At 37.5% G+C, this 26,493-nt stretch overlaps 1 protein-coding gene across 3 annotated transcripts in view; it reads right to left on the bottom strand.

Annotated features, from left to right (window-relative positions):
- The window catches only part of LOC150104415 (rho guanine nucleotide exchange factor 10-like), a 172,413-nt gene extending 146,864 nt beyond the window's left edge, over positions 1 to 25,549 (bottom strand). For all 3 annotated transcript variants that reach the window (XM_090396364.1, XM_090396362.1, XM_090396363.1), the window contains exon 1: positions 25,252 to 25,549. In XM_090396364.1, the coding sequence (XP_090252490.1) occupies positions 25,252 to 25,448 (197 nt within the window). In that variant the 5' untranslated portion in view covers positions 25,449 to 25,549. The remainder of the gene's footprint in view (positions 1 to 25,251) is intronic.
- Between the last annotated feature and the right edge of the window lie 944 nt (positions 25,550 to 26,493).

The raw sequence follows: 26,493 nt of genomic DNA, 5'->3' as shown, positions 1-26,493 counted from the left end.
TATTGACTGGAACTTGCCTGGATGGAGGGAGGTTGCCTGCAAACATGGCAATCCCCTCATAAGAAGGTTCCATTCTTTCTCTATGCTTAGGATGATAAGGATATACTTCAGTGTAGGATGTTGTTTATTATTTTAATGGTATAATAGAACACAGAAACTAAGTAAATAATTAATTTATTAACTTGATGCTGATATTTCGCTGGTATTATAACCAGCATCTTCAGAGCACAAAAACCACTGTTTGTCACAATACGCGAGACTAAAACAACATGGTGTACTTAAAATTGTAGCAGCAACACAAAGACTAGAGTCCTGATTTTGGCGCCCTCTATCTGAAAAAAAAAAAAAAAAAAACGCTATCATATATTACTAGAGTCCTAGAAAAGTGCTAGTTTTTTCTTAATATGACTGTCTCCCAGATCTTCGGCAAGTTAATACAGCCATATTTGTTGAGATTTGGAGTGTGTTTTAGGGCTTCTGTCGCCTCTAAGAACAATCTCTCTGATTTATATGGGTTTCTGTGCAGTACTTTTGTGTTTTTCCAGTTGATCCTGTGTGCAGGGGTATCCAGAGCATGGTCTGCTAGGCCCGACTTCCCATAATGATATTTCCGCATGTATCGTTTATGTTCGCTGATGCGGATATTCACAGTTCTTCCTGTTTGACTGTAGTAGGCTTGATTGCATGAGCAGGGTACTTGGTAGACTCCTGGATGTGATAAAGGAGGAATGCTGTCCTTGGCTGAGCGGATGAGGGTGGCTAATTTGCTATATGGTCTGAATGTAGTGCGTAGTTTATGTTTATTGAGAATTCTTGAGATCTTTTTGGATGTGCCTTTAATGTAGGGGATGGTGACTGTTTTGTTGTAGTTCTCTGTGGTGGATGGTGGGAGGGGTTTCTTGGGAGTGTTTAGTATTTTGTTTATATTTTGTGGATTGTAGCCGTTGGCCAAGAAGGTGTGGCGTAAGTGAGTGAGTTCAGCAGTAAGAGCCTTGTCATTTGAACAGATTGCTCTCGCTCTATGGATTAGCGTTTTTAATATGCCATATTGTTGAGAAGGATGATGGTGTGATTGTTTGTGTAAGTATCTGCCTGTATGTGTGGGTTTTCTGAAAACTGAAAATGATAAGGAACCATCTGGGAGACGTGTGATGAGTGTATCCAGGAAGGGCAGACAGTTGTTGGCTTCCAGTTCCATAGTAAAGTGGATTTTTGGATGTTGGCTATTTAAATGTGCTAAGAATGTTTTCAATGTCTCAGGGCCATGTGGCCAAATAGCAAGCACATCATCAACATAGCGTAGCCAAAGTGTTGGTTTGAGAGTGGCTGTATTGATTGCTTGTTTTTCCAGGTGTTCTATGTAAAAGTTGGCTAGGGGGGGAGAAAGGGGGGAGCCCATGGCTGTCCCATCAATTTGTTTGTATATTTTCCCTTTCCATGTGAAATATCCTGCATGTATTGTGAATTTGAATAGTTCAAATATATCTGGGGGGAAGTGTGACTTCAGTAGATTGAGGGTTTCTATTAGTGGTACATTTGTGAATAGTGAAGTGATGTCACAGCTTACTATTAAGTCTGAGCTTTTTAGGGTGAGGTGTTGTAAGATGCTTTTTAGGTGTGCTGAATTTTGCTACAATCCACAAAAAATAAACAAAATACTAAACACTCCCAAGAAACCCCTCCCACCATCCACCACAGAAAACTACAACAAAACAGTCACCATCCCCTACATTAAAAGCACATCCAAAAAGATCTCAAGAATTCTCAATAAACATAAACTACGCACACTACATTCAGACCATACAGCAAATTAGCCACCCTCATCCGCTCACCCAAGGACAGCATTCCTCCTTTATCACATCCAGGAGTCTACCAAGTACCCTGTTCATGCAATCAAGCCTACTACAGTCAAACAGGAAGAACTGTGAATATCCGCATCAGCGAACATAAACGATACGTCCGGAAATATCATTATGGGAAGTCGGGCCTAGCAGACCATGCTCTGGATACCCCTGCACACAGGATCAACTGGAAAAACACAAAAGTACTGCACAGAAACCCATATAAATCAGAGAGATTGTTCTTAGAGGCGACAGAAGCCCTAAAACACACTCCAAATCTCAACAAATATGGCTGTATTAACTTGCCGAAGATCTGGGAGACAGTCATATTAAGAAAAAACTAGCACTTTTCTAGGACTCTAGTAATATATGATAGCGTTTTTTTTTTTTTTTTCAGATAGAGGGCGCCAAAATCAGGACTCTAGTCTTTGTGTTGCTGCTACAATTTTGGTTAAGTACACCATGTTGTTTTAGTCTCGCGTATTGTGACAAACAGTGGTTTTTGTGCTCTGAAGATGCTGGTTATAATACCAGCGAAATATCAGCATCAAGTTAATAAATTAATTATTTACTTAGTTTCTGTGTTCTATTATACCGTTAAAATAATAAACAACATGTTCGACGAACACATAAGTCTGTCCACACGTTCAGTGTAGGATGCTCAAAGTTTCAATGTCTCTTTTGCAAACAGAACAATACTGATCTATGTTACTAAAAGAAAGCTTTAATTTTTAAGTTGAGTCTATAAATGAGAGGTTGGTGGATCAACCTATAGTACATAAATGCGGTATATGAGTAGTGGGTTAGGAAAAGAGGAACTGGTTTAAATTTGATTTAAAAGACTGTATATTGTATTCCTAGGGAAACACATGGGGGGGGGGGGGACTGTTCGACAATACAGCAGTAGCAGAGATGAAGGAGGAGGAAATAAACTTGTTGAGTGGGTTTCAGGGGGCACTGTGAAGGGATGTTGAGCAGCAGCAGCTGCACATATTCAAATGAACTTAGTGGGGGAATGCTTGATGCAATTTCAGATGAACATTTTCCATGAAAATATTTATAGAATATACATATTGCAGAAACCAAACATTTGTGCAAAAGTGGGAGGATCGAGTAGGTAAGAGATGGATCACTAATAAGTCTAATTGCTCTCTTATGTATTGAGTCAAGCATTTTTAGAGAGTTTTTAGGGGCCTGACTCCAATGTGAGAGCAATATTCAATAGCTGGGTGTATTTGTTATTTGTATAATGTTAACAGCTGTTCAGAAATGAAGTAACATCTTGAGCAAAAGAGAAATCCTAGTTTTTTAGAATCTGAGGATGCAATGGCTGTGATGTGTTTATGCCAGGAGAGGCTTGATGTCAGGAAAATTCCAAGAAGAGAAATCTCAAATTGTCTGGAAATTTGGGTGTTGATATAGAAATACTATGAGAAAATTGTTCTTTTTTGTGAGAAATAAGACAGAACTGGGTTTTATTAGCATTGAAATTGATGAGGTTATCTGAACCCCATGTGGGAAGTGCTTGCTGATGTTCTGCAGATTGAGATGAGTTGTGTAGAGTAAGGTTTATCAAATGAAAGGGAGGAGTGCAATGTGTTGTCATCTGCAAAACTGTGTATTGGGTTGGAGGTCAACTAAAGTAGATCATCGATATAAAGCAGGAAGAGGATATGTGAGAACAGAAAACCTTGTGGAACCGTTGCATTAGTTGAATGGTGAGAGGATAAGGAACCATCTACCATCACACATAGTGTGTATCCAGACAGGAAGCTGGCAATCCAACTACAGATGTCATGAGACAGACCAAACAATGGTAGTCTGCTTAGTAAGCCTTTGTGCCAGACCCAGTCAAAAGCTTTGTAGATATCAAGTGTTGCAGGATGGCGTGCAAACCTACCATGGAGGGATGTTATTATGTTTAGTGTAGGCAATGTTGTCAACATTTATACCCAGAGCTTGCATAGTCTCTTTAACATGCATACCAAAAGGACGTATGCCAGTTTGAAGTGTGTAGTATTGAGTTCCCAGTGCAGAGAAAAGAGATTAGTCCATGTAGGATGATCTGGGAGAGACTTCATCTTAAGGGCATTATTAAGAGACAACTATTTCCATAGAAGTGATAGAGCTGGTTCATTTGCTTCAACATGAAGACTCTCTGAGTGGGTGATGTGCAAAAGGCACCAGTAGCTATCCGTATATCCATCCATCATCAGGGTATACGGATAGCTACCAGTAACCATTGCAGGTTACTGTGTTGCAGAATCATAGACTTGAAACCCACAATCCAGCTCTGAACATATAAGTGCACCATAAAGATGGAGCAATTGTTGAACTCTGAATGGTCCTGTTACTTCGTATCAGCGAATCATTCAGACTTCAACAAACACAACTCAGCAAACTGAATATTTAATAGTAGAAAGTACTTGCATTTAGTCAAAACCAAATAATATTGTGTAAAGGTGTGAAATTATAAAATAATGAAATATAACACTAAGAATGTATCAGTTTATAAAATTGTAAAGAAGTATAACAGATTGAAATTATATTGTGTTATTTAGATTTTTTTTAATGAATTATAAATCAAAATTTAGCATTATACAGTGCAGCTGAAATTAACTTGAATATTCCACTGAACAAAGTGTAAGAGTGGGTCTAAAGGGTTTGGTACGTGTTAGTGTAAGTGCCTGAGGCTACGTTATACTAGGAATAGGTGTGCATAATAACAGTTCTGTGATCCCTACCACAGAAAAAGTGCTGACATCATCCGAGATCGAGACTAGCATAGCGCCGCACAGGGGTTTCAGGAGGAGATAGTGGCGTTATGTGATGAATAATATAAGTGATCGCAGGAGGAGGAACGAGGCTTTTTTCCCCCCGGGATTTGAGGTCGTAAGGAGGTCCAATCGAGGTAGCAGTTTCCAGGCAGAACAGCGGGCGAGGATGCGTGGCAGCGGGAAGTTCGAATCGGGAAGTCCATGAAACTACGGACGGAGTTCCAGCGTGACGCAGCTAATGCTTTCATTACAAGCGGGTGCTATGTTGTAGATGTTCCTGTAAAGTCCTCAGATGACAAAGGTAGCCATTGAGCAGATAGAGGATAGCCACTTAGCAGGTATTTGACACTGCGAGTGATCCAAATAATGAATCGAGCCTCGGGTACATCCACAACAGTATTATCCAGCAGACCCATTCTGTAATCGAGTGAAGGTAATGTAAACGTTTGTTATTTATGTTTTGGGAGCCTGTTTATATGAAGAGATTTATATGCAAGAAGTATGAAATGTCAGAACAATATTAACTAGTGAACTCTTAAGTGATTGTTCCAGTGGGCTATAACCAGATATCGAGATTGTTTAAGTGAGTTTTACAGAATTGTAGAGAGAGGAATTATGAGCCATAAATTAATGATAGTATAACTTAGTGTCCCCAGATTTATAGGGGGAACTGTTAGATGAGTGAATTGTGTTAACGAAGATTAAGTTTAGCAATTTACTAGATATCAAATATTGCATGCATTGAGCAGAACTTGAAAGAATCAAGTTTCCTAACTTAGCTTTTATGTATGATTGCAATCTTAGCAAGAGTGAACTTACATAATTGTGTAGTGTATTTAAAGTTGTAAAATGAACATGTATTTTTACCCCAAACTGAGTCTTGCCCGACTAAGAATGTCAACTCACCACTCTAAAATTACGAACTTGTCATGGGAGGGTAAAGTTAAGTTGAGAGGTTTTGCCACGACTGTCTGAAGGAGTTAGCAGGTATTTATAAAATTGGGTTATTGGAACTGTCTCCCTGAATAGTGCATTTTATTATTATAGGGCATAGACTGGCGCAGTCACTAAAAAAATATAAATGTGTTTATGCCTAAAAAGGAGATAGGACCAAAAATCCAGGCCAGTACTTAGGGCAACTACATAAGTTTGATAGATACAATTTAAGTGAATTTGCATAAATAATGACAACACAATGAAGCTTGATCAGCGCCCCACTTAGTAGAGGACAGAGTGCAAAGAAGGTTCAATGCTCTCTTGGAGTACTAGTTGTCTTAGTTGACGAATGTGTGCTAGAAAGATAAGTTTACTGTCGAAGATCAGTCCCAAGAATTTGGCTTCTGTAGCTACTGGAATAATAGTACATCCAATTCTTAATTCAGGATCTGGGTGAAGAGTACATTTTCGACAGAAGTGTACACAGACTCTTTTTTCTGTTTAAAACCTACACCCATTACTAAGAGCTACAGAGAAACAATCAATTGCTTGCTGAAGTTGTCTTTCAATTACCCTAATGTTACGGGCGTGAAAGTAAATTGTGAAGTCAATCAACATACAGCATTGTCTACAGTGGGAGGAAGCTGTTGGTGGTTGAAAAAGTGTCACACTTAAAACAGAGCCTTGGGGAACACCCTGTTCTTGATTATATGATCCAGATAACGTATTTCCCACTCTGACTTGGAAAATTCGCATGGAAAGAAAGTTTTTAATAAATACAGGAAGGTGTCCTGTAAGACCCAGGTTATAGAGGTCTTTTAATATGCCAGGCTATGTCATAAGCTTTTACCAATGTCAAAAAAAAAACTGAAACAAGGTGTTCTTGCTTCTGAAATGCATCTTTTATACAAGTTTCTAAAGAAACAAATGGTCTAAAGTTGAGCGATGTCTATGGAACCACATTGTGCATTGGAGAGAAGATTGTTGCTTTCTAATTACTGGAGAAGTCTGGCATTGACCATTTTCACTAGTATCTTACAAAGACAGCTGGTCAGAGCAATTGGTTATTAATTATTTACTTGTGTTGGATCTTTTCCTGGTTAGGATAGCAATGACAATTGACTTATGCCAAGAATTTGGAAACTCATCCTCTGCAAGTATTCTATTATATAGTAAGAGAAGGAGATCCATAGAAGATGATGGTAGATGTTTTATAATTTCATAATGGATGTCATCAGGCCCTACTGCACTAAGGTGAGATAGTAGGAGAGCTCTTTTTTAGTTCCTCCTTAACAAATGGCTGATTGTATGGCTCAAAAACATTGGTAGAAAAATTTAGCTTTTGTTTCTCTTGCTGTTCTTTCAGAATTAAAAATTTGGGAGGATATGAAGCTGTTGCTGAGATTCTGGGAAACTTTTCTCCCAGAATGTGCAATGGCTTTGGGATCAGCAAAAACACATCCATTATGGTCTAAGGTAGACAAATAATGTGTTCTATATCTGCCTTTAATTTTCAGGATTTTATCCCATACAATTTTTGGACTGATCATTTGAATAATTGATGTAGTAAATTGGATCCATGATTGTTTTTGACTCTGATGGCTCACAGAGCGTGCTTTGTGAGCCATCAGAGTCAAATTGGCTCAAGTATGCTTGAAAGCTATAAGGTTTGATGTGGTGGGCTATCTACGAAATATTTCCATGCTCTGTGTTGATCTTTTTTGGCTGTCTGCCATTCTGGGTTCCACAAAAGCTTTGGATAGAGTGGAAACCAAGATGATGTATTTGGGATGGAGGCTGTTGCTGCCTGGCCAATGCACTGTGATATATTTTACCGCTTCACTGATAGGCGTTTGACTGATGGCATCAGCATTAAATTTTGCAAGATGAGAGAAAGTGTTCCAGTCAGCCTAGTCCGTTTTCCATATAGGTATCTGTGTGGGTGAACATGGTTCCTATGAAGACACTGTGCAGAGAACAGGAAAGTTATTACTTCCATATATGTTCTCTTCAATGTACCACTTGAGCATTGGAAGAATGGAAGGGGGAGGGGAGCAGATTGTAAGATCAATTGCAGAATATGAACAGGTAAGCATATGGAAGAAAGTATTGAATTCATTATTTAAAAGGCAGAGGTCATTATTATCAAGAATTCTTTCAATGATTTGACCTCGTCTATTAGTGTTGGCACTACCCCATAGAGCATTGGTGTTCAACCTTTTTTACTACGCGAGCTACTTTTCTATAAAAAGTTATTCGGCGATCTACTATCTTATAGAGATCACGTTCCCCCAACCTGATATCTGATTATGCACAAATAAACAACTAAAAAAAAAAATACACAACTAAAAACTTTATTTGTGTAGTTAAAAATTTTCGTTAATTAAAAAATTAACAATCTTAATCGTCCAGGTGTCTACCAGATTCCGTGCTCTTGAGGATTATCTTATTTCGGACAAACGGGAAGATCTGCCTCTATTCAGCTAGAAGAACACCAATCATATATTGAATACTTTAAATCAGAAAAGTCTGGACTTGCAGAACATGTCATCTTCACTAGACTCAGAATTCATTGGAGAAAGACAAGAGTTCTTCACAAAAGTCATTTTCTCATGGAATGCCTTTATAAAGAAACATGTGAAACTCTACTTCATTCTCCTAACTTAAACAGATCCGACGGCTTACGTCTAACCCCTTTATGGGAGATAGTACTTTACAAATCAGCTAATCTTTCCTAACTTTTTATTGTATTGATTTTTTAAAATTTTTTTTTCTATTTATTATTTTTTTATTTTTAGGAAAGTTATTGACCTTTTTAGTTATCTTACACCATCTACTTAGGTGGCGCTTTTTGGAATTGTCAGTTATTGGTTAATTTGAGCTTAATGTACTGAAGATGCCTGTGACACACAGGTGAAAATTATACTATTAAATAATCTTTGTATGTGAGTTTTTTCCGTTATTAAATTTGTCTACTCACGGTATACCTCTTTTAAAACTTATTGCTAGACTTCACGGAGAGTCTATTTCCAAACAATCTGCTAGATACGGTAAAATATTGGTAAAGAAGGCCAAATGCATTAACAGATTAATATTCCTTAAACGATGTAAGATGGCCCAGGTTATTCCAACCTGTTGTAAAATAAAAGAAGTTTTTAGGTCCCCAAAAGCTCATCGGATTTACTTCAAAGCTAGTAAGTCTCTTTTAAATAATCAGCTACACGAAGCTAAAAAATCTCTTGCCCTCTTAAATAGAGAAATTATGGATATAAAAAATGCTCTGGAAACTGTTTTAACGGTTGAAACTTTTAATACTGTAATGCGCATATCTTCGAGTTCTTACTTAAAAGTCTTTAATGATTCTCGTGACAAGCTGAAACGCAAATTTGAATCACTGGTCAGCATATCTAGATCCAGTAATAATACTACTGATATAGATAAAGTAGTTATAAATGTTTCTGGACGTCCACTAACAGACTGTGAACTGTTACGTCTCCGTATATGTCTCCTTTGCTTTTATTCTTATCTTTTATTATTTTCTATGCTTTACATATCTCTCATGCATATCAATTATTTTATTGCCGACAAATTAATTTTCTTGAATGACTGGCAACTAAATTCTGATACTCAAACAAATAATATTAATTTATTAGGGATCACATGATGTGCAGTCGTGGTTCCCCCCCCTTTTTTCTTATATGAATTGCTTCCCCCTTCACTCACACAGGTCTGAAAGTTTTATAAGTGGTAATTCAGTCTCAGAATATCAGAACTCATGAACTTTGATATAAAAGAATACATTTATTAAACCACTAATATAGATACACTTTAAGTATCAATTTCAATGCTAAGTTACCTTCCTTGAATTAAATTGAGAGTCTGAACCCCCCCCCTAATCCTTTTCGGATTAAGATATCCGAAAATTACAATCTCTTTGCTGAAGTAATACAAATTCTATATCTCTGTCATATTATTAAACTCAAACTCAACTTATCCTTACAAGGTTATTCAATGCTCACTTACTAAGCACAATTAGACAAACTTTATACATGGCATATCAAACTCATTCTAACTTATATTTTAAAATGGAATACAAATTCTAATTCTGCAATATCTCTATCCCCCAAAATTTAAGTGAAATTCAGGCTAATATCTAACACTACAGCAAATAGATTCTTCCTGACAAACAGTTCAAAGATCAGGTTCCCTTCTCGGCACAAGCTTGGAATGGAACCAGCTTACTTGACATAGACAATTAGTCCAAACAGTCATTAAGGCAGCATGGGTAAGTTAAATGTGTGGAGCTCCTCAAATCTTTGGCTCCTATTCCTTTTTACGTCTACAATTCTATAATATGTATGAAAAGGTTGTACATTACTATCTTGTCTTTGTTCTTGGGGTTTCCGTGACTTCCCCCGCTTTTGTTTCTGATATGGCAAGACTTCCTTATTTCTCAGCCACGTGTTTCTACGGCCTCTGCGACTTACGTACACTTTCTTCGAAGGTTGCCCTTCACTGACTATACATTGGCGTAGTCCACCAACAGCTCTTCACTGAAATTCTGACTTCATTCCTTAGGTGGCTTTATTCGACTCAGTACAACAGCAACCGGGAGATTGTTGCCAGGCACCAGCGACAAGCTTCCTCAGCTATTCAGGATTTGAACGGGAACAGGAACAGAAAACAAGAGAGCGTTTGAGTCTCGTGCGGCACCTTATATTTGCCTTCCGAGCGCCCTCTCTTGTTGACTACGTCATATTCTTTGCTACGGCCGATTGGTCACCCTAACTCTGAACTATTCTAACATGGTACTAAAGCATAGATCTCTTAAACATATTTAATAACAACAATTTTGGTCCTGAAACACAGTTTTCCCTTGCTTATTTTACAGAAATAATATTAGTTTTAAACACAGATTTCCTTAGCTTACTCAGTATTAATAATCTCAATCAAGTTGATATACCTTTGAGTGAATATAAATACAATACTCCCTCAGCCCTTTCCTTGGAAGTATTAAGTATGTCCTTATCCTCAGGTCTTCATTGTCTCTGTGTTGGGTCGGAAACAAAATGGCCTACGAATAGTGAGTCAGCCCTTTTTCCGACACAACAAAACATTTTCTTTTATCAAAAGAACATGATTTCGCTGTTACACCGAATAAGGTGCCACTGATGGATTTTTTTCATAACATAGACAGGGGGTATTCGATCCTTATCCCAAAAAACAGCCAACAGATTACGTTTTGAATGTGCACAAATTCTTTTTCATGCCCAGCCTCCTCGTCCTAATCTTTCTTACTCTGAGTTTAAAGCATTGAAATCACTGAAGAATAACAATAATTTAATTATTACAAAAGCTGATAAGGGGAAGGCTGTAGCGATTCAAGATAGGAAGGAATATGAGAGAAAAATGTCTCTTTTACGTCGCGACTATTCAACTTATAGGCCTCTTACATTGGATCCTACCCGGAGTCAATTGAAGAGACTTAATTCTCTTATAGATAATGTATCTACATGGAATGAAGATCAAAAGAAAAAACTTAAAACCTTCTTTGGTCGTCCACCTAGATTGTATGGTGTTCCAAAAGTTCATAAACCAGGCATTCCATTAAGACCAGTCGTAGATTGTATAGGTTGCCCCACTTACAAATCTCAAAATTTTTATCAAATTTACTCTCCTCTTCAACTAGAAGAACTGATACTTATATAAAAAATACTTTGGATTTCAAAAATAAAATTTCAGATCTTCATTTGGACATTTCTGATATCATGATCAGTTTAGATGTTGTTTCTTTATTTACAAATGTGCCTCTTTCGAAAAGCATTGAATTACTACAACAGGAATTTCCTTCAGACATTGTAAATGTATTTGATTTTGTAATAAATTCTGGTTTACATATAAGTTGCATCATCTGGTTTAAAAATAAGTTGCATCAACAAATTGAAGGAACAGCAATGGGTAATCCTCTTTCTCCTGCTATCTCCAATTTCTTTATGGAACATTTTGAACAATGTATCTTTGACAACATTTCTCCAGACCTACACATTGGTTCAGATATGTCGATGACATTTCTGCTGTATGGAATGGCTCTTCGGATGAACTTCAACAATTTCTCACTAAGTTAAATGCATTTCATCCTAGGATCAAGTTTACCCTAGAAGTAGAATCAAATAAGCAGTTAGCCTTTTTAGATCTTCTAATTCTTTGCCAACCAGATGGTAACCTACATTTCTCAGTTTATACAAAGAAGACTCATACAGGCCATTATATCTATGCAGAATCTCATCACCATCCCAGTCAAAAGGCAGGAACTATTAAAACACTGATTCATCGGGCCCACTCCTTTTGTTCTTCAGACGATCTTTTACAGAAAGAACTACAATATATAACTTCTTCCTTTCTATCTAATGGTTATAAGAATTTCTTCATTAAAAGAACTTTGAGTAGTTTTAATATGTCTTCCTCTTCAAACACAGAAGAAATAATGCGCATTACTATCACTTATGTAAAAGGCATCAGTTAACGTACAGCAAAAGTTTTAAAACCACTAAATATTTTTGTTGCCTTTCGACCGTTTAGAAAAATCTCCACCTTTTTCACTTCTCCTAAAGACAAGCTTCCACATCTTAATCATCCAGGTGTCTACCAGATTCTGTGCTCTTGTGGATTATCTTATTTCGGACAAACGGGAAGATCTGCCTCTATTCGGCTAGAAGAACACCAATCTTATATTGAATACTTTAAACCTGAAAAGTCTGAACTTGCAGAACATGCCATCTTCAATAGACACAGAGTTCATTGGAGAAAGACAAAAGTTCTTCACAAAAGTCAGTTTCTCATGGAATGCCTTTATAAAGAAACATGTGAAACTCTACTTCATTCTCCTAACTTAAACAGATCCGACGGCTTACGTCTATCCCCTTTATGGGAGATAGTACTTTACAAATCAGCTAATCTTTCCTAACTTTTTATTGTATTTATTTTTTTTATTTTTTATTATTATTATTTATTTATTTTTTTAGGAAAGTTATTGACCTTTTTAATTATCATACACCAGCTACTTAGGTGGTGCTTTTTGGAATTATCAGTTATTATTTAATTTGAGCTTAATGTACTGAAGATGCCTGTGACACACAGGTGAAAATTATACTATTAAATAATCTTTGTATGTGAGTTTTTTCCGTTATTAATTTTGTATCGATATGTCTACTCACGGTATACCTCTTTTAAAACTTAATATCAGTGAAGTCGTTTGATTCATCAATTTGTAATGAAAACGCAACACACTGGTGAATGTATGACATTAACCTGGCCTGGAAACTTTGCTCCGGCAATTGGAACTCTTCCTTTCGGCAATTTGAAACCTTGTCTGTGGCCTAGAAGTAGTGTCTCTCTAGCAAGGTCTTGAACCGAGAAGCTCCTTTCTGGAAGCAGGAAACTTCTCTCTCAAGCAACATGGATCCAGGCAGTCTCTCTGATGGCGACTCTGGACCGGGTGGCCTCCTCTCTGACAGCAATTCTGGAACTGGGATCCCTTCTGTTTGCTTCAGTCCCTTTTTATTAGGCCTCCTCTGAGACCTTGCATGAAGTTTGGTAATCCCCAAAGAATCGGTATGAGTCTTTCATATTAAGTTTCAAGTTCGGCATGCCTTTTGCTCTCCTCTGCTTTCTTTTGATTGAAAGTTGCCGGCCATCAGAAAGTTGTTTGAACTGTTTCTGACTGACTTCGGAGATGTTTACACTTAGAACCTGCAAGCCTTTCTCATACATACAAGTTTCAATAACAATCTTTCTAATGCCGCCATGTACATCTTCGGCGACAAAAACATTGCCTTTCTTTTTAACACTCTAACATATTCTTATTAAAGCAGTATATACAGTTAGCTTCAAAAGAGTTATTTATAAAAACATCTAATGCAAACTATACCAAGACAAACAAAGTTTATTTTTTTACAATATTCGCATGGGACTTAACCGAAGTAAAAAATCGATGTAATGTGCTTTGGAATATTTAATATTTAAGCTACAATCGAGTTTTTACACTTTGCTTATAATCGTATTCACTCGGCTCGCTGTTTGACTTCCACTGATCCAAATTAATTAATTTACCTGGACTTATAAGAAAATTACTGATTTGACAATTTTAACGAAAAATAATAAAAAATAATGATAAATAAAATATTATGTTTTCAGTTTTAATTAAATTTGTAAGGAAGGAGGAATACACAAGAGATCAACCAAAAATCGCTCTGCGATCGACAGGTTGAACACCACTGCCATAGAGTATTGTGACCATTAAAGTCACCCATCAAAAGTATGAGTTCAGGCAGTTGCGAGATAAGGTTATCAAGATCAATTTCATTTAACTCAGCACTTGGTGGTAAATCAATTAAACATACTGTAATAAGAAATACCAAGGAGAATCAAATCACTACTGCTTCCAGAGAAGTATTAAGTTGGACCTGATGGAAAGGAAAATGACATAACTGCCCACTAGGATAGCTACTCCTCCATGAGCAGGACCACCTCAGTTCTATTCTTGCGTATAATAGTGAAATTCCTAAAGGTATGGTCCTCATTGGGCTTAAGTACATTTCCTGTAAACGGAAACAGAAAGGTTTGTGTTTCTGCAACAAAATCTTGATACCATCGATATTCTGGTGAAATCCACGACAGTTCCATTGTACAAATTTTCCTATTGTTTTGGTTTTATAGACTTGTCTGGTTTTCGGGAGGTATCGGGCTTACCCTTGTCATATTTATATTTATCAGTTGTTTTGGGGAAGTATGAATGACCAGTGTCCATCTCTTCCTCTGGCAGAGTATTCAATGCATCTGAAAATCTTGATACCATCGATATTCTGGTGAAATCCACGACAGTTCCATTGTACAAATTTTCCTATTGTTTTGGTTTTATAGACTTGTCTGGTTTTCGGGAGGTATCGGGCTTACCCTTGTCATATTTATATTTATCAGTTGTTTTGGGGAAGTATGAATGACCAGTGTCCATCTCTTCCTCTGGCAGAGTATTCAATGCATCTGATGTGTTAGGATCAGTTGGTATGTTTAGTTTACTTTCACTGGGTACTGAAGTATCCATTTTTTCTGTGGGAGTATCTGGTGGTTTATCTTTAAGTTATATCTTTGACATAATTTTTTTGACAAGTGGGTTTTCATCAAGTGGGATCATTTTTGGAGTTTTCTCTGGAGTAAGGCCATAGGCCATGTGATTGATGTGCTCAACAGAGAAGTACTTGTGATCATAAGGTGCAGGTATGTGAAATTATCAGATGGTGGAACAGACATACAAAGTTTGAGTTGCTATTGTCACTTTCTTAATTGTTACCTTCTCAGCATAAGAGGATCTCAGAGCTGGTGTGATAGTGGCTAGCTTTCTTTTTTGCATCCTGATATGTTATGTTTTGCTCTGTTTTCATTCTTTGTATTTCATATTTCTTTTTCATCGTTCCATTTCTGACATGCACGAAAGTAAGCTGGATGATCTCCCAGACAGTTGACACATTTAGCTTTCTTTGCACAGCAAGATTTGTTATCATGCTTTTTATTACCACATCAAACACAGGTAGTAGAACCATGACAGGCAGTTTGGGCATGTCCATATCTCTGACATTTAAAACATCTCAGTAGGTTAGGGATGTACATTCTAACAGGAGAGCTGAGATATCCTGTTTTTACAGATGTTGGAGCCATAGGTTCATTCTGATATCACTCCTCTACAGGAATTAAGTGTTTTATGAGGTGTTACTGTAATTTCTATTCCACCCATTGTTGTTGCTCTCGGTAGTTTTTAAGAATGTTACTGACACAACATTTCCACAAGGACATCACCAGAATGCAATTTCTTAACAGTTTTGGGAGGTCCTGCCAGTCCTTCTAAACCTTTTTGAATAAAGAAGAGTGACATTTTCCTTATTAGTTTTTCACCTATAGCATGAATGATTAAAAATGTTGGTACATTTATGTTAGCATCATATGCCTTTTGTTTCTTACTTACTTTGTTTTTTCCAAACATTTGAGGATGAAGAATTCATGCTAAAGAAGTTTTTGGTTTGGCGCCAGAGCTCCCCACACGCCATGGAGCCACACAAGGACACCCACTGCCTGGCAAGCAATGACTGCGCTCAGGAGTGGAATGCCAGGGTTACCCCGGATGCTATACCGGCACTAGAGCAAGCCTAGGATCCTGACCCCGGACCATGGGATGAGAGATTTAGCGAAACACCTTTGACCCTTGCAGGCAAGCCCACTAGCCAACTGATCCTGGCTGAGCCATCCAGGATAGCCCTTTCCGGATGTTCATGGGTCGTACTGCATGGCAAACATGGAGGCAGGGCGCTGGATCCCAGTGATGGTGGTCTGGAAAAAAGGATAGTGAAAAAGAATGAGGAGAAGTAGAGCGAAGAATACAGAAAGAAAAGCAAAGAAAAAGAGGAAGAATGAAAAGGGCCAGTACCATCACTGGGAGGTCCCCTCCACCATGAACAGGTGTCCCACATGGAGAGATCAGTTCTGGTGCACAAACTTTCAAGACAATTGAATGAATGCCATCAGGACCAGGAAACTTTTTTTTGTGTCTAATTTGGACAGTATTTTTCTTATTTCTTTCTGGCAAAAGGATATTGGGGGCATATGATGGGCATCTGGAATCGTTGGGAGCATTTACTATTGTCAGTTATGCATGCATTAGAAGCAAAGTGTGAAGCCAGGAGATTGGCTTTTTTCTGTGGGTTGTAACATCTGTTATGCAAAAGTTATGACTAATTGCTTTGGCAAGAGACCAAAAAGGCTTGGCTGCCATTTGGACAGGCTGCTAGTCTACTGGTTTTTGCTCTTTCAAACTCTGTTGTGGTAGCATTGATATTTATTTTGCATCTATTTTGGGCTTGAGTATAAGCTCTAAAGGAGAATGGAGTTCTTGATGTGAGCCAGTTATGGTAATTTGATTTTTCGTTTGTACAGCCTTTGTACATGCTTTCCAGGAATGGAAAGGCTGTGGGGGCAGACCAGATACCTGGGGGAGTGTGGAAAAGTTTGGGCAGTGTGGGCGTGGATATGTTATGGGATCTGATGAGGAAAATAGCCCAACAGGAAAAGATATCAGAGGAATGGAGGAAACGTATTCTCGTCCCAATCTACAAAGGAAGAGGAGATGTTCAAGACTGTGGCAACTATAGAGGGATCAAGCTGATGTCACACACATTGAAGATATGGGAAAGAGTAATTGAAGGAAGGATACGGCAGGAAACGAAAATTGGTGAGGAGCAGTCTGGATTTATGGCAGGAAGAGGGACAACGGATGCGATATTTGCACTAAGGCGATTGATGGAGAAATATAGAGAGATGCAAGTGGATCTGCACATGGTATTTATAGACCGGGAAAAGGCATACGACAGAGTCGCTAGGCAGGAGGTATGGAGGTGTATGAGGAAGAAGGGGGGGGTGTCAGAGAAGTACGTGAGGTTGGTGAAGGAGATGTATGAGGGAACAGAAACTCAGGTCAGGTCTAGTGTCGGTATGACAGAAGGGATCCCCATTGTCATAGGGCTACACCAAGGGTCAGCTCTGAGCCCCTACCTCTTTGACCTGGTCATGGATGTACTAGTGGAGGATATCAAGAAGGAGGCACCATGGAGCATGCTGTTTGCCGACGACACTGTTCTATGCGAATCATCCCGAGAGAAGCTTGAAAATACCCTGGAAGAGTGGAGAAAGGCATGAGAATTAACCAGGTGAAGACTGAATATATGTCAACGGGGCGTGACGAGGATATGGCCATACGACTCCAGGATGAAAGGCTAATTTCAGGGAAGAAATTCAAGTACCTTGGGTCGGTTGTTGAGAGGAATGGTGACTTGGATGAGGAAATACACCACCGAATAACATGCGGTTGGATGAATTGGAGGAAGATGAGCATGGTCCTGTGTGACAAGAGAGGGAGTTGTAAGAGGAAAGCTGTATAAGATGGTGGTGAGGCTGGCGATGCTCCATGGTGTGGAGACGCGGCCTATAACCAAGGCACAGGAGAGGAAGATGGAGGTAGCGGAGATGGATGAGTAGTGTGACAAAGGACAGGATAAGGAATGACTACATCAGAGGGACGGTTAAGGTGGGACCAATTGGCAAGAAGATACAAGGAAGTAGGCTGAGATGGTTTGGACATGTAGAGAGTAAGGGTGAGGAGTATGTTGGTAAACGAGTGGAGTATATGGAGTTGGAGGGAAGGAGGAAAAGAGGCAGGCCCAAGCTCAGGTGGAGGGATAAGGTGACAGAGGATCTTAGGGAGAAAGGATGGAGTCCGAAGTACGCCCTGGACCGGAGAACTTGGAAGAGGAAGGTTAAAAATCGGTGTGCCGACCCCGTTTAACATGGGATAAGGCATAGTGAAAGAAGAAGAGGACAGCCTTTGTACATCTTTAGGAGAACCAGGGTTTAGTTAGGGAATGGCAGTTCAGAGCAGTGTCAGGAATGTTTGTTTGGGTTGGAAAGCAACAGTACAACCATGGGAATGAGATATAGAAGTTATGGAGGCAGTCCCATATGGCACTATTATAATGGCAAACTACTGTATGGGAGTGGCTGTGTAAGCATTGTTGCATGGGGGGGGGGGGGAGATGAGAACTAGATTGTGATCAGAATTACCTAGTGACCCACTACATTCACTGTGTATTTGGCAGGGTCGCTGGTGAGGAAGAGATGTAGGGTGTTTGTTTCGTGGTTCTAGGGAAGTGGTTCGGGTTGGTTATCTGGTTGGCATGCGAACAAGTTGAGTAAAGTCATTGGTGATGGCAAATGATTCGGCATCTCTGCCTGCAAGATCAATGCAACTGGAGGAGGAAATCCAGTTGGTGTGTGGACATTAAAATCTCCCAGGAGGATGATTTTGCTGTTGGGGAAGTGTGACTGGAGAAAAATCAATATTTAAGGAGAGGAAATTAAAGAACTCAGTGTTTGGTGGCACTAGGGGAAGTGATAGAGATAGCAAATGAATTTGATTGAGTGAGGAAGGGATATTTTCAAACAAAGAAGATCAAAAGTGGGCAATTCTAGGTTGGGTGTTCTATGGCAAGGTATATCAGAGCAGTTGTATGTGCAGACACCATCCTTAGGTTGAAAGGAGTTAAAGAGTGTGAAGTTTGGAAGGTTGAGATGAATAGTGCTGGGGGGGGGGGGGGGGAATTTGAGTTTCAACCAAAAAAAGTAGGTGGGGGTTTAGTACACTGAATATGGTAGTGGCCACTATTAAGGTTGGAGTTGAGACCACGATGTTGGTGAAGTGGATATGCAAGGTTTTGTGAGGCATATATTTGACCGCAAGGGTCTTCCACATTTCCTATGCAGTGCCTGCATACTGGTTTCCATGGTAGCTAATAGTGGCGTCAGTTGACTTTTGCACTAATTTATCTTGTTTGTAGTCTATGATCCAATTGTTTTCTCCATTTTGGCATTTTTCTTCTAGGTGTTTTCGAAGATGACAACTTTGTTCTCTGGGCAAATGTTAGGTCTGGTCGAAAATGTATGCGAGATTGGGGACAAGTGTCTTTGAACTTGTTGTTGATCGCAGTTATTAATTTAGATGTGCTTGTCGGCATGTCACAAGAAACTTTTAAGAGGCACGGAAAGTTTGTTCCGTCCTTTATTTATAAGTTTGAAACGATGGCACCTGATGATATTTTTGGAATTGAAATTGCATTCTTCTGCTAATTTGATATCGTCAATGTCTGAGGGAATCTGTTAATTACTATGTTTTGGGAAACAATTATAAATGTTTCCTAACTTCAGTTTTTGAGGTTTTGCTTTTGTGATTCTTGGATTTTTCTTTTTTGGAGTTTGGACAACTACTTCAGAGAAAATATCCAAGTCATTAAATTAAACTCCACCCCAGATATTAGGTATTTCTTTTTTCTATTTTCGTTTCTAAATGACAAGAAAGCATTCAGTAATTCTAAACAAAATCTTATGCATAAGCTTGAAAGTCTTACAAGTAGCCTTCATAACTTTTTCACTCCATAGCCTACAGACAAATGGGTAGTTAACCTGTCCCATTTAAACTCACTCCAGTTGAAATTAATGTTTTTTTTCTTAGAGGCCATGATTTTGCAGTCACACTAAAGAAAATTCCTTACAATTTTCAGATTGAGAGGAACTTATGTGGTATTCCTTTTGTGACAAAAAAACAACAACAACTTTCTACGAGTCATGACAAGAAATTACATTTTTGCTTAATCTGTCATTCAAGTGTAAGCTAACAAAGCTTGCACATGAAGTATCTTCATGACTAGGCTACATATAAAGGTTATCTCTGATGCAGAGTATTTCAAGGCGATACATCTTTTGACTAATTGCATATGGAAAATATAGAAAATATATGACTTATGAAAATATATGCATTAATCTAACATTTTGTATCTTCCTAGGTCTGGTGAGTGACCCTTTCCATAAGGCAGTGTTTCTCAAAGTGTGGTACGCGTACCCCCCCGGGGTACGCAAAAGGTCGTTAGAGGGTACGTGGCAATTTTCGACTATGCATAATTAAAGGAGCCATTATATTTTTCAACAAACAGTGCAATTAGAGACAACTGGGAAAAAACGGCACTAACCAACGAATCACATCCCCTCTCCAACTGAAACTCCTGTATAGATATAGACCAAGAAAAACCATATGTTGCCAGTGGCACATATAGTTTTGCTTGACACCACCCCCCGATCGTTAATGTGTTAAAACTAAGAAATATATAGTGAATGTGTTTCAGATATTATGGAATTCGGATGAAGGGAATTAGCATTTCAACTCAACTGTTGAAATGCTAATTTGTCTTTGGTTCGCACGATCAATTGTTAATACCGCACCAATCATATGCGGTTCTTTGCTGCTCTACTTATCTCAAGTCTTGTAAATTACTGGTAATTTTTACTTGAAATAATGAGAAAGAAGATGACGCTATTTGGGTAGATAACTTTGACGATGTACACAAAGAAACCGTTCTCGATGGCAAAAGTAGTGATACCAAGTAGGAGCTTCTTGGTAATTCGCACCATTTTCAGTTTTTTTCTGAAAATTTTAGTTTCCGAAAATTCCTGTGCGTATCTCGCAACAATATATTTTAGCTTTAATTTTGGGAAAAAAGTAAGATTTATATTCGAGTAAATACAGTATTTTTTTTTAGCTTTCAAATTCTTACGTATGGATCACTGGTAAAAGATTGGATTTATAAAACCCCCAAAGGGAGCAATATAGCAAATACAAGTAGCTGTAAGCAACAAGAAAACGTTGATATTGCATCTGGATCAAATGAAATTGATAAGAGTGTGTCTTCTGACACCTCTAGAGAATCAAAATTTAAAAATAAATCATATTTTTTGTTTACATGAACATATAAATTCAAATAAAATAGATATTTAATTTGAATTAATATTTTAAATTAATTTATTAATTTTAATTAATTAATTAATTAATTTTTAATATATAAATTCATAAGGGGGTGCTTAAGGGTCAAAGCTGTATAAATGAGAGGAGTACTCCACATAGCCTTTAAAGGAATGCGGAAAACCGACCAGGACTACTGACCTAATGTCCAATCCTCACCTTCTCGTGGTGCACCCTGTTGGGTATCTACTTGGATACTGAACGAACGAGGATGGGCTGGCAATTTGGGATTTAGAAGACCAAATTGTATTCTTATTGGTTAAACCAAAATAAAAAATGATGGTACAACATGACAAAATTTCATGCTGGGTGGGGCATTGACTGGTTAAACAAGGCCCCCGTTGTTTTCGCCAGGGAACCAGGGCAAACAGCGAAAAGCCAGCTACTGGAACAAATCTGAAAACACACCCCCAACTCAACATCACTAGAGTTAAAGATTGGTACTATCAACATAAGAAACCTGAATGGCAAAGAAATGGAGCTAGCTGAGGAATTAGATAAGTACCAGATCGACATAATAAAGGTGAATGAAACAAAAAAGACAAAAACTGGTGAGATCTTTCCGAGCAATAAATACAAAATGTTATATTCAGGCAATGACAATCAAGGAAAAGGAGTAGCCATAGTATTCAACACAAAATACGAGGCTAATCTTCTTGAACGGCAGTCAGTTTCAAGTAGAGTAATGTGGGCAAATATGAGAATGGGGAACTGAACAATGAGACTTATTTGTGCCTAAGGTCCCACAGAAGGTTCTAGTAAGGTGGAAGTGGAGGAATTTTGTGACGCTTTAGAAAGAGCAACTGACACAATAAAAAAGGAAAAGTTGGTCCTTGTTGGGGATCTAAATAGCAGAGTAGGTAATGATTGTGAGACATACAAAAATATTTTGGTAAAATTTGGAGAAAAGAGCAAAGCTAATAATAATGACAAATATCTGTTGGATTTCTGCTCAGGACATGAACTGGTTATTACTAACACCATGTTCCAACATAAAAATGTGCATAAATTTACATGGAGAGAAGGGGCAAGGAATAAGAGAAGTCTCATTGACTATGTTATTGTTGATAGTGATGTTTTCTCCCTGGTGCAGGACACCAGAGTGTACAGAGGATTTGAAATTTCAAGTTATCACTATTTAGTCTTGAGCAGGATAAAATTGAATTTCATATTGAAAAGAATAACATGTAAGAAAGTTTGAAAGCGAATAAAAGTTGAGCAGCTCTCACATATGAACTGTAAACTAAAATACACAAAGATTATTGAAGAAAAAGTGAAAGAGTTTGAGAACAGGAATCACACCTTGCAGATTCAGTGAAGCCTTGAAGAAAGCTCTGATTGATTCAGCCAGAGAGGTATGTGGTGAAGTTGTCTGCAAGAATAGAAAAATTAGAACTCCATGGTGGACACAGGAAGTTAAAGAGGCAATGAAGGAAAAGAAGAAGAAGGCATATCAAAAGTTCCTGGCAAATAAGTCAGCTTTTACTCTTACAGAATACAGAGACAAATGTAAGAAAGCTAAACAGTGTGTGATACTAGTTAAACAAAAGTCATGGGAGGACTTTGGCAAGAATATAGAAAATAAATATCAAGAAGGTGACAAAATATTCTGGAGGTTGTTGAAGAAGCTTAGGAATGGAGGAAAGAGTGCTGTAAAAGGAGTTAGAGATGACATGAAAACGGGAGAAAAAGATATCCTTGAAGTATGGAGTAATTACTTTGAAAAACTGCTAAATGAAACAAGCAGTGATGACAGTACAGTGGTAAAAAAACTCTGACTAGGCATGCAGTCAGGAATACATATTCATACTTGAAGCAGAAAAAGCCATCAAAGGCTTGAAATGTGGAAAGGCAGAAGGAGTAGATGATATTTGACCAGAAAGGCTGAAGTATGGTTGTATAAGAGTCTTACAGTGGCTGCACTGCATCGTTCAGAAAGCCTGGACAGAGGGACGAATTCCTGATGATTGGAGTAGAGCTCTCATAGTATCCATATATAAAAGGGGAAATAAAACTGAATATGAGAATTACAGAGGTATTTTCCTACTGAGTATTCCTGGTTAGATATATGCAAGTATACTTGAGAAACAATTGAGAAGAATTGTTGAAGAAAAGCTGGATTCAGACCAAATAGAGGCTGTCAGGATCAGATCTTCACTTTACGACAAATAGTGGAGAAATCATGGGAATATAACAAATATCTCTATTTGAGTTTTGTCGATTTGGAAAAGGCAAATGACAAGGTGACAAGAGAGAAGCTATTCAATACGCTACAGTTATATGGTGTCGATGGGGCATTATATCAAGTAATACTTAGTCTTTATTTGAGTTGTAAGTCAGCAGTTAGAATTGAAGGAAGTACAGGAAGATGGTTTAATGTTAAATCTGGTGTGAGATAAGGATATACATTATCCCCACTGTTATTCATTATCTATATGGATCACATTATGAAGGAAAGTAGTATTAAACATGATATCAAAATTGGAGATGTTAATGTCAGCTGTTTGCTTTATGTGGACGATGTTATACTTATCAATAAATCCGCTACGAGTCTGCAAGATTCTTTGACTAAATTGAATAATTGTAGTAATAGATATGGTATGAAGTTCAGCATTAAAAAGACAAAGACAATAAACATAGGCAGAATCATTGAAAATGTCAACTGTATTGTCAATGAAGAACCTCTGGAACAAGTATAACATTTCAGCTACTTAGGCACGATTTTTAGTGAAGATGGAAAATTGAATATAGAAATAGACAACAGAATCAGCAAAGCTGGTATGGTGGGAAGTCAATTGAATAAATTCATATGGAATAAGAGAGAAATTAGTCAGAACACTAAATTAGCTGTATACAAGAAAGTGTTCAAACCAGTTTTAACTTATGGATCTGAGAGCTGGGTCAGAAGTAAAACACTTGACCAAATACTAGAGACTGCAGATATGAGAGTCTTGAGAAAGATTATAGGCGTGAACAGATGGCATCAATGGCAATATCATATTAAAAACGAGGATATTAGGAAAGAACTAGACATTGTCAGCATCCAGGAATGCGTTAGCATAGCTAATCTCAGATGGTATGGTCGCTTAAACAGAATGGGTGAAGAAAAATTAGCAAAACAAGTGTTCTCTGCCAGGTTGGCAGCAAAACGACCCAGAGGAAGACCAAGATATAGGTGGATTGATACGGTAGAAAGTGCCTTAGACGATACGAATATAAGATTTGATAATGTTGGAGTCTTGACAAGTAACAGACTGATTTGGAGGAAAATTGTAGAGAGGAAGTTAGTAATGATGTAATTTTTTCATGTAGTACTATCATATCCTGTACACCCCTTGAGGGTACATGACAGGAATCTGATGATGATTTTTAATTAATTTATTTTTAATTAATTAATTAGGGGGTATTTGGTAATAATGAAAATTTAAAAAGAGGTACGCAGATATCTGAAGTTTGAGAAACACTGCCATAAAGCATTACAATACACACATCTCTTAAACGATATGCAATCATTAGCTACTATACAAGTGCATGAAGATATTTCATGTACAAACTTTGTTTGTTCACACTCTAATATAGGATTATCCAAGCTTGTGCAAACAAGAATATAATTACTTTCGAGTATAATTGGCTTTGTAACCAAGCAAATAACTTTTTACAATTGGACAAGAAAAGTGAAGTGATAACTATTCAGAGAGGTTGGTAACATTATCAGAATTTAGGGAGCTGTAAAGCAACAAATAAATGCAACAAAATAGCACAAGGAAATTTTGAACCAGAAGTTAAAAAATGAAGTTTAATTTAAAAAATTAATTAATTTTAATTTGCTGCTAGAGAAATAAATGGGACTAATGCTATCTTTTATCTGCATTTTTTGGGACTAGGAGAATATAAACTTGTTTCCAAGATGTATTGTAACTGAGATTAGTATAAAAATTTGTAAGGATTATATAGTATACTTTTTTACATGATTTACATGAATAAATAAAATATTCCTAACTTCTATTAACACATTGCTACCAAAGATTTTAATGTCAGCACCCATGTTTCACATATATATATACCCAATTTCAAGAGCATCCTTGAAATGATAGTATAATATTAGATCATGTTCATTGTTACTGTTACTGACAAAAATACTTCAATTGTATGGTAACTAACTATTATAATAGATTTCATTATTTATTTAAGTAGAAAATTATATAAATTAATTCTCATTGAATTAACATGAAAGATATAAAACAAAACTTACTTTCTACTATCAGTTCCAAGCCAGACAGTTTCTGTAGCATAAGGCATAGTTGGTGAGCAAGTTATAGCTGGTACATCATCAACACTGCTGCACCTAGTTGTAGTTTGCATGGCAGGTACAGCTTCCATAGCAAGAATCCGTGTTTCATTTAAATGATATGCTGCCACTTGTCGCAGATGAGTAAAATGAACTGCCATTACAACAAGATGACTGTTTACGCCATCACTACTAGAAAGCCATAAATACTGTTTAGGATGTTGACGGGAGCCCGTACACACAATATAGTAGCAACCACATTTGACCTGAAAATAATGTTATTTAAATTTATAAAGAATTTCTTGTACTTTTTATAAAGATAAAAATTAATAATGTGTACTAAACATATTCTTAGTAGGACATATTAAATGTCCAATAACAACTGCATTTAAACTTCTGCTATTAAAATAATTGGGGTGCTAAAGCTAGATAATCAGGAGGAGATCTCCACATAGTCTTTAAAGGAATGCAGTGAACTGACCAGAGCTTCTGACCTAATGTCCAATCCTCACCATCTCATGGTGCAATCCATTAGTAGGTATTTATCTGGATATTGAGTGAATAAGGATGGGCTGACAATTTTGGATTTAGCCAACCAAATTGTATTCTTAAGGGCTTAAACCATAATAAAAACAATACAACATGACAACATTTCATGCCACTGAGATGTCACCTACTCAAACAAATCCCAACTCAACATTAGCAAAAGAATTCAAAATTGGTACCATCAATATAAGAAGCATCAATGGAAAAGAAATGGCCCTAGCAGAAGAAGAAGTGGATAAGTACCAGTTTGACATAAGTGTCACCAAAACAAACTAAAGGTGAGATCTTTCTGGAAGTTTATTTTGCACTTGGTTAGACTATAATAATTTAGTTTAATCCTTTATCCAAGTGTAAGCAAACAAAGTTTGCGTCTGAAAATATCTTCAGGACTGAGGTAAGGTTAGGTTTCAGGCGCAAACATAGTTTGCTTACACTTGGATAAACGATTAAACTAAATTTATTATAGTCTAACCAAGTGCAAAATAAACTTCCAACATCTTTCTCTAAATCCAGAGTAATTCAATAATATGGTGGTACACCTGTTGGCAACTCGTATAGGTAAATATGACCTCTCCTATTGCTTCTGCCTTAGTATCTCCAAGTTTGGGTCTGCCTCCCACTGGCGAGACCTCAATAAAGGTTGAAACCAGTCTAGGTAGT

Source organism: Typopeltis vanoorti, chromosome 8, assembly GCF_054136105.1.
Source record: "Typopeltis vanoorti isolate ZY-2024b chromosome 8, IOZ_Tvanoo_1.0, whole genome shotgun sequence".
In the NCBI taxonomy this organism is placed as follows: domain Eukaryota; kingdom Metazoa; phylum Arthropoda; class Arachnida; order Uropygi; family Thelyphonidae; genus Typopeltis; species Typopeltis vanoorti.
This window is presented reverse-complemented; position numbering and strand designations above follow the sequence as displayed.